Genomic DNA, 9,258 nt, shown 5'->3' with positions numbered 1-9,258 from the left:
GTTGCCCTCCCATTCGTTCTTTCCCTGTCTCTCCCAGTGAGCTTATGTACCCTATACCAAACTCAAACTAAAAAAATAATTAAAAATAAAAAATAGTTTAGTTCAAAAATGCCTTCAGGTACCTTTCCCCTTCACTGAAGATCAGAGGTTACAGTAACTGGCAACAACCTGCTCTAATAATGTGAAGCTGTCCAAAAAGTCCTCTTCTTCAATTCCAAATTTTGTATACTGATGAATATAGGCTCTGGTGAGAAAGAAAAAAAGATAAAAAATGTCAAGCAAATGAGTGAGTAACTCTTAAAATCAAACAATAAAGATCTTCTCTTGCTCATAGACATTTGAAGATGGCACAATCTCTATTTTTTAAGGATTATTTTAACAAATATATATATATATATGTATATTTACGTATTTGAGTGTTTTTCCATTTGACCAGAGAAAGACAGTGAGAGAGAGAGAGAAAGAGAGCAAGAGGGAAAGTGAGAAAGCAAGCCGCCAGGTCTGGGACGAAAATTGTGGTTGGCCATGTGGGGTGTCTAGCGCCCTTAACCACCACGCCACCTGCCGGCCTCTGCACAATCTCTTCAAAGTTTTACACTGAGACCAGCAAGTGGTATGATAGTTAAGGGGGTGGACCACATGGTCAACCATGGTCTGAGTCCCAGACATGGTGGTTTGCTTTCCCACTTTCCCTCTCTCTCTTTCGACCACTGTCTTTCTCTGGTGAGTGTGAGTGCCCTATGGCAAATAAAAAACCAAAATACAAGTTTTTAAAAAAGACTTTTATCTGTGGGCCAGCCCATCTCCTGGTGGTTAAGGTAACTGTATCCCTACATGCCTGATTGTATGGTTCACGTCCTGGACCCAGTGGATTGAGAAACACACCAGGTGCTTGTACATGTGTGTCCGAAATCTTTAAAGGAGAGAAAAGCTGAGAAGAAACTGCAGCATGGCCACCCCTCTCTCTCTTTGGCAAGCACATGTACTCTCTGGCAAAATGAAAAAAAAAATCTAATATATTTACTTAATTGTTTAATCCAAACATATAACTTTATGAAAGCTTTTATCAAGCTCCTTTTAGTGTGCAAGAGAATGACAGTAAGAGACACACAGATAAAAGCAGCATGTTCAGAGACCAGCAGATGACATAAATTATGTCGTTGGATTCCCACATGGCTGACCACAGTTCAAGTACCAGACCCGGTGGCTTAAACTCATGCTAGGTGCATGTGTATGCATGCCCAAGATCCCGAGAGGAGAATGGAGGAGAAGGGATTGCGGCATGGCCATCTCCCCTGGGGGGGGATTTCTTATGTTTTGTCTCTCTGGCAAGCGCACATGCCCTATAGCAAAAATCTCTCTCATAAAAAAAGAAAAAGGCATGTTCAGATTTTGATTGGTTACTTAACATATATTTAACACTCTAGAGGAGAAAATGGGGTTTAACATAAACTTGAAACCTGAGAAGTTTCATCTAAGACTTGAAACTAGAAGCACATCGATCTAGATCTAGGAATGTAGTGAAGCCTTCTACGTGCTTTTTTTTTTTTTCAATTTAAGTTTCTGCTCTAAGGCATGTGAGTTTGCCAGAGAGAGAGAGAAAATGAGAAATCACCTCCCAGGGTAGATGGCCACTCTGCAATCCCTTCTCCTCCATTCTTCTCTGGGGATTTTGAGCACACCTGCACACACGCCCAGTGTGTTTTACAAGCTGCCAAGTCTGGGACTCAAATGAAGCAGTCAGCCATGTGGGATCCAGCCACCTTACCCATCATACTACCTGGCTGGCCCCCCAGTGCTTTTCAGACATCATTTAATTTGTAATTATGCCAGGGTAATCCTCTCAATCCATCCCACGCCCCAAATATTTTGAGGTATGAGAAATGACATCCGGGGACCAGCAGTTGGCGTAATGGCTATCTTGCTGGACTCCCACGTAGTCGACCGCGGTTCGTGTCCCAGACCCGGTGGCTTAAAACTCATGCCGGGCGCGTGTGCGTGCATGCCCAAGATCCTGAGAGGAGAAGGGACTGCGGTGTGGCCATCCCCCCTGGGGGGGTAATTTCTCGCTTTCTGTCTCTATGTCTCTCTCTGTCTGTTTGGCGAGCGCACGAGCCCTATAGCGAAAAAAGAACCTCTCAAAAAAAAAAAAAAAAAAAGAAATGACATCCAAAATGAACATCAAGAGCAGACATGAAGGCCAGCAGGTGGCATGGAAGGTAAGACACCTGGATTCCACATGGCTGACTTTCAGATTTGAGCCCTGGATCTGGTAGATGAAAATTATGCCAGGTGCCTGTATGTATGTGCTTGAAATTATGAGAGGAGAAGGGATTGCAGTGTGGCCATCTCCTCAGGGGATTTCTCTCTTTCTCTCTCCAGCAAGCACATGTACTTGATAGCAAAAATCTAAAAAGAACAGATGTGAATTAAATTGACATAATAATACTTGCTACCATTCAATGAGAACAAAAATGACAGCAGAAGAGGACAGAGAGCACGTGGTTCTGAGGAATGGGGCTATGGAATGGCCACAGGCAGGATACTAGGACCCTTGGAAATCTTACCTGATCAATGCACAAGCTTTGTTTAGTCATTTGAGTTTTGTTTTCCTTTTTGTTTTTTAATTTGCTACAGGGCATGTGCACTTACCAGAGTGAGAGTGAAAGAGAGAGAGAGTAACGCAGTATCCCTATGGGGGATGGTCACATCACCATCTCTCTAACTCCATTTCTCCTTTCAGGATTTTGGGCACACATACACACATGCCCAACATGGTTTTCAAGCTACTGGGTCCATACTTCAACTGTGCAGTTGACCATGTGAGATCCAGTCACCTTAATCACCCTGCCACAGGCTGGCCTGAGCAGTTTTTTTTAAAGATGGGGTCTTACTATATCTCAATCCACCTGCCTTAGCCTACCAGCTAAGAATACAGGTATGGTGCCATCTTGCCTGGCTTTTCTTTTCTTTTTTTCCCCTCCCTCCCTCCCTCCCTCCCTTCCTTCCTTCCTTTTCTTTCTTTCTTTCTTCCTTTCTTTTTTTCTTTCTAATGCTAGAGGGTGCATGTGCGTGCCAGAGGGAAAGAAAAAAAGAGAAAAAGAAAGCATCCTCACAGTGGGGTCTGGTCATAGCACACTCCTTTCCCCTCCATGTGTTCATCCTGTCAGGATCCTAAGGTGTGCCCATGCACACAGGGTGTGTTGTCATGGGGGTGGGATTTGCTATTTCTTGGTATCAATCGAAATTTCTTAGTGTCAAGTAGAGTTGAATTAACATATATCTTACTGAGGGAGATCAGAATCTCTTCCACACCCTCAAAGGTTTTATTTTTGAAAACTACTGGGAACCAGCAGTTAGCAATAATGGCTATGTCACTAGACTCCCATGTAGCCAACCGCGGTTTGCGTCCCGGACCCGGTGGCTTAAAACTCACGCTGGGCGTGTGTGCGTGCGTGCCCAAGATCCCGAGAGGAGAATGGAGGAGAAGGGATTGCGGTGTGACCATCCCCTCTGGGGGGTGATTTCTCGCTTTCTGTCTCTATGTCTCTCTCTGTCTGTCTGGCGAGCGCACGCGCCCTATAACGAAAACCTCTCCAAAAAAAAAGTAAAAAAAAAAAAAAAAACCAAAAAAACTACCTTACTGCCCCTGCCTTACAGTAAAATTTCTACCTTAATATCATTTGGCATAGAAACTACTCATTCAGTCATCAAGGATAATATCAAAATAGTAATAATAACAATAATGTCAAACAACAGAGCATTTACCAGCCAGGCACTATACTGGGTGCATTATAAGATTATCTCATTTAATCCTCACTGCCTATTTTCTCCATTAAGACTCATAGTAGATGGGGCTGGTAAGTGGCATGGTGGTTAAAGGCGCTGGACTACCACATGGCCGACCACAGTTCAAGTCTCGGACCTGGTGGTTTGCTTTCTCACTTCCTCTCTCTCTCTCTCTGTCTCTCTCTGATCAAACTGGAAAATAATAATGATAATTACAATAAATAAAGTTAAATAAAATCATTAAAAGAAGACTCATAGTAGAGGGGACTGGCAGGTGGCGTGGTGGTTAAGGCGCTGGACAATCCCACATGGCTGACCATGGTCCAAGTCCTGGACCTGGTGGCTTGCTTTCTCACTTTCCTCTCCCTCTCTCTCTCTGTCTCTCTCTGGTCAAATTAAAATAAATGAATGGGAATGAATAAAATTGAATAAAATACTTCTTTAAAAAAAAAAAAAAGGCTCATAGCAGAGATAAAAGACATGAAGCCTGAAGTCATAAGCCCAAGGTTGCCCAACTACACATTTCAGCCATGTTTAGTTCAGATCCTACCTCCTGTTTTGTCTAAGGTAAGAGAAGTCTGTATACTTATTTTTTACTTACTTGGAAGCAAACATTTTCCATGCGTTGCCCACAATCGTATCAAGTGGTTTTACTAAAAACTGGCTGTTGCTGACCAGTGCTGCAGACTTCTCATATTTGTTAAAGGTGCGCTGGGTTTTCCACGCGCTGAAAGCATCGTCAGGCCGTAACCAGGCAGTATACAGAGGAGGATCTTTAAATCTCTCTAAAAAAACAACATAAGCATATGCATAAATTATTATGAAAACAAATTCATCATTTTTTGTCCATTTCATTAGAAATATTTTAATTTTTGCCTGTTAAACCCAGCATTATATTGCTTTTGCATAAATGATCCACACTTACTGTACCAAAACACAATAGTAATTCACACCATTCATAAAAGTATTTAGAAGAGGAACCAGCAGTTAGTGTAATGACTATGTCGCTGGACTCCCACATAGTCGGCCGCGGTTCACGTCCCAGACCCGGTGGCTTAAAACCCACGCCGGGCGCGTGTGCGTGCGTGCCCAAGATCCCGAGAGGAGAATGGAGGAGAAGGGATTGTGGCGTAGCCATCCCCTCTGGGGGGGTGATTTCTCGCTTTCTGTCTCTCTGTTTCTCTCTGTCTGGCGAGCGCATGCGCCCTGTAGTGAAAAACCTCTAAAAAAAAAAAAAAAAAAGTATTTAGAAGAAAAGTAAAAAGTCACCAGAAGAGCTGAAATGCCACCACCCAGGGGTAATGACTGTGAACACCTTGCTGGCCCTTCTGGAATGCATGTAGTTTTACATGTGTTCTTCTACCGAATGTAATTACAACATTTTGCCTTCACCAGTGCGGTATGAACTTTGCACATGGATTTCCACATGGCTGACTGCAGACTGAGTCCCAGACCTGGTGGCTTGCTTTCTCACTTTCTCTCTCTCTATGTCCCTCTCTGGTCAAATTAAAAAATATGTAAATAAATAAATAAAGTTAAATAAAATAATTCTTAAAGAAAAAATAAGTAAGTTTTAAAAATTAGAAAAAAGAAGTTTCCCAATGTTGGGCATTAAAGTTGGTTACCCATTTCTATTAGTGTGAAAGATATAGCAATGAAGATCTTGGCAAAAACACTTTGTACATTTGTGTCATTGCCTATGTGCACAGTTTTAGAAGTTAGATTATTTTATATATCTTTTTAAAAAATTCTCTTATTTGAGCCAACTATGTGGCATAGTAGTGAAGGCAGCTGGATCCTATGGGGCCTACTATGTGGTTCCAGTCTCAGACCCTGTGGCTTGAAAACCATGCAATGAGTGTGTATGTGTGCTCCAAAATGCCAAGAGGAATAGAGGAAAAGTAATTGCAGTGTGGTCATCCCCATTGGGGGTTGCTTTCTCACTTCCTCCACCCCATCTGTCTCTCTCTGGTGATCTCATGCACCCTATAGCAAATTAAAAAAATATATATATAAATATATCCAGGGTCAGCAGGTGGTGGTTGAAGTACTGGACTTCCACATGGCTGAACATGGTTCGAGTCCTGGACCTGGTGGATTGCTTTCTCATTTCTGTCTTTCCCTCTCTCTCTCTCACTGTTTTTGTTTCACTCTGATGAGCACACATGATCTATAGCAACTTTAGAAAAAATAATAATGATAATTATTTTATCATTTTAAAAATTACTTCATTTTATCATTTAAAAAATTTCCCTTGTTTAAATATCTAAAATGAAAAATATGGAAGACTAATGATTTGATTGACATGAAATAATCAATTTTTAATTATTATTAGTTCCTTATGTAAGGGGTATTACAGAGACTAGATGATTTGGTGTTTTTCTTTTTTTTTTTTTTTTAGAGGTTTTTGCTATAGGGCACGTGCGCTCGCCAGACAGACAGAGACAGAGAGACAGAAAGCGAGAAATCACCCCCAAGAGGGGGATGGCCACGCCACAATCCCTTCTCCTCCATTCTCCTCTCGGGATCTTGGGCACGCACGCACACGCTCCCGGCGTGAGTTTTAAGCCACCGGGTCCGGGACGCAAACCGCGGTCGACTACGTGGGAGTCCAGCGACATAGCCATTACGCTAACTGCTGGTCCCTATTTGGTGTTCTTTATACCACTGCAAGAGGTAGCGAATTTGACACGATAGAACTCATTCACCTACCATAAAAAAAGAAGTTAATGAGAGTACTGCTCTTTCAATTGAAAAAATTTGTAACAAAATGCTTGCTGTGGCTTGATGGTTAAGACAGCCCAATCCCACATGGCCTACCACATGGTTTAAGTCCTACACACAGTAGCTTGAGAAACATACCGGGTATGTGTACACATGTGCTCAAAATCCTGAAAGGAGAGAGAGATGGAGGAGAAGGGATTGTAGCATGACCATTTTGCATGAGAAGCACTTCCTCCTCTCCCTCTCTCACTCTTTCTGTCTCTCTGGCCAGTGAACACACTCTCTAGCAAAAAAAAAAACAAAACTGCTTACCACAGACACCTCTAATTATGCTGAAATTTCTGTTCTCCCCTTCTTCCTCAGTAACAGAAACCCCAAAGTTTAACTGTATCCACAGCCAGTCTTACAGCTAGGTGTGGCCCATGACTCAGTCCCGGTGAACAAGACGGAAATGCCGAGTGTAATGTGTGGCTTTTGGAGGAGGAGGCACGCCCTCCTTTGCTTATTCCCTTGTGATATGATGGATGAGACCCAAGCAGGTATCTCGGACTATAGGGAGGAAGCCACAAGGGAAGGACAACAGAGCAACTAGATGTCTCAAAGAAAGAATTAAACTTTTTTTTTTCTTTTTTCCTTTTTTTGTGATAGCGCATGTGCACTCACCAGAGGGAGATAGTGACTAGGGGTTGGGGTAGGAAATCACTCCCTGGGATAGGGGTGGGGTGTGTATGACCATGTCACAAATCCTTTTCCTCCATTCTCTTCTTGGGATTTTGGCCATGCACACACACACACGCCCGGGATGTTTTTTAAGCCACCAGGTCTGGGACTCTAATTGTGCAGTCAGTTAAATGAGACCCAGACACTTTAACCACCATGCCACCAGCTGGCCCCAAACTTAAACTTTTATCTCGTTTAAACTTAAACTGGGCCATCTTCATGGCCTAGTAGTTTAGGGAGCTGGATCCCACATGGCTCACTACATTTCAAATCCCAGGCCTGGAGGCTTGCAAATTATACCAGGAGATTGTGTGTGTGTGTGCCTAAAATCCAGATGAGAGAGAGTAATGGAGAAGAGATTGTGATGTGACTGTATTCCATCAGGAGAACTGTCTCCCTCTCTCTTTCACTCTGATAAGTGCATGAGCTCTATAGCAAACAAAATACTTAGGCCACAGGGACCAACAGGTGGCACGGCGGCTAAGGAGCTAGACACTCCCACATGGCTGACCAGAGCTCAAGTCCTGGACCTGATGGCTTGCTTTCTCACTTTCCCTCTCTCTCTCTGTCTCTCTCTGGTCAAATTAAAATGAATAAATGAATAAATAAAATGAAATAAATAATTCCTAAAATAATAAAAAGGTTAAAAAAAAACAAAAACACTTGGGACAGATGGTGGTGTAGTGGTTAAGGCAGCTGGTTCCCACATGGCTCAAAGCTCAGTTCAAGGCCCAGATCCAGCAGCTTGAAAAACACTCCAAGTAGATGTACATGCAAGCCCAAAATCCTGGAAGGAGAAATGGGAGTGGGATTATAGCATGACCATACTTCATGGGAGGGGTGCTTTTCTCTGTCTCTCTCTTTTTCCAGCAAGTGCACACACTCTTTAGCAAATTTTTAAAAAGAATTAAAACTTGGGGCTAACAGGTGGCACAGTGGTTGAGGTGTTGGACTCCCACATGGCCAAATGTGGTTCAAGTCCTGGACATGAAGGCCTGTTTTCTTACTTTCCCTTTCTCTCTGTCTCTCTCTGCTCAAATAAAAAATAACAACAACAACAACAACAAAAATAATTCTTTTTTTTTTTTTTTTAAGAGGTTTTTGCTGTAGGGTGCGTGCACTAGCCAGGAAGACAGAGAGAAATGAAGAGACAGCGAGAAATCACCCCCCCAGCGGGGATGGCCACGCCACAATCCCTTCTCCTCCACTCTCCTCTCAGGATCTTGGGCACGCATTCACATGCACCCGGCGTAAGCTTAAGCCACCAGGTCCAGGACTTGAACCGCGGTCAACAACATGGGAGTCCAGCAACATAGCCATTATACTAACTGCTGGTCCCAATAATTCTTTAAATAAATAAATAAAACTTAAATTTCTATTTGTTAAAACTTCTACTGGGTCATCAGGAAAGTCATGACACGTTTTTGCAGAGAAAAGCATAGTAAAGCACGTCATGACTTTCCCAGCAACCTAATATCTAAGTGTCTAGTCAATACATACAACAGTTACCTTTGCCACTAACATACAGCCACCACTTTCTTTCCTCTAAAACTAAATACAAGAACGAGAACCTTTTTCTTTAACCATGTGTACCATATACATTTAAAACATACACCTTAATTTTCACCTAGCTTCCGCTCACCCAGATCTGCACTTTGCACATCTTTCCCACGAAGGATGACCAAGTTAGCAATGGAAGTGTTAAAATGAAGCTCCTTGTTGACATACATTTTACCAAGAGGAGGAAGTCCCGATAAAGGAGGCCGTATCTGCCAATCAATACCTTTCAAAAGAAACAAAACAAAACTGAAAACAGGAGATTTCATAAAGGTTTTGAATAAATGGAGAAAAATGTCCTATGGTATTTGCATTTCACATAAAATTGTATTTACTGCTTAAATAAAAGATAATATGGAAAAGCTGTAAAGCTGTTTTTACCTCTAAAAGTTGAGAAGGCAGGATGATAGAAACAAAATTCAGATCAGTAGTTTCTGGGGGTGAGGGTCAGAGGGTCTAGTAAGGCGA

The 9,258-nt window shown here is 42.4% G+C and overlaps 1 protein-coding gene across 5 annotated transcripts in view; it reads right to left on the bottom strand.

Annotated features, from left to right (window-relative positions):
• The window catches only part of TUBD1 (tubulin delta 1), a 31,530-nt gene that overhangs the window by 6,214 nt on the left and 16,058 nt on the right, over positions 1-9,258 (bottom strand). For all 5 annotated transcript variants that reach the window (XM_006154607.3, XM_006154609.3, XM_006154608.3 and 2 more), the window contains 3 exons: positions 8,876-9,016; positions 4,391-4,574; positions 123-244 (listed from right to left, as the gene is read on the bottom strand). In XM_006154607.3, the coding sequence (XP_006154669.1) occupies positions 142-244; positions 4,391-4,574; positions 8,876-9,016 (428 nt within the window). In that variant the 3' untranslated portion in view covers positions 123-141. The remainder of the gene's footprint in view (positions 1-122; positions 245-4,390; positions 4,575-8,875; positions 9,017-9,258) is intronic.

This window comes from Tupaia chinensis, unplaced genomic scaffold, assembly GCF_000334495.1.
Source record: "Tupaia chinensis unplaced genomic scaffold, TupChi_1.0 Scaffold000416_1, whole genome shotgun sequence".
Taxonomy (NCBI): domain Eukaryota; kingdom Metazoa; phylum Chordata; class Mammalia; order Scandentia; family Tupaiidae; genus Tupaia; species Tupaia belangeri.
This window is presented reverse-complemented; position numbering and strand designations above follow the sequence as displayed.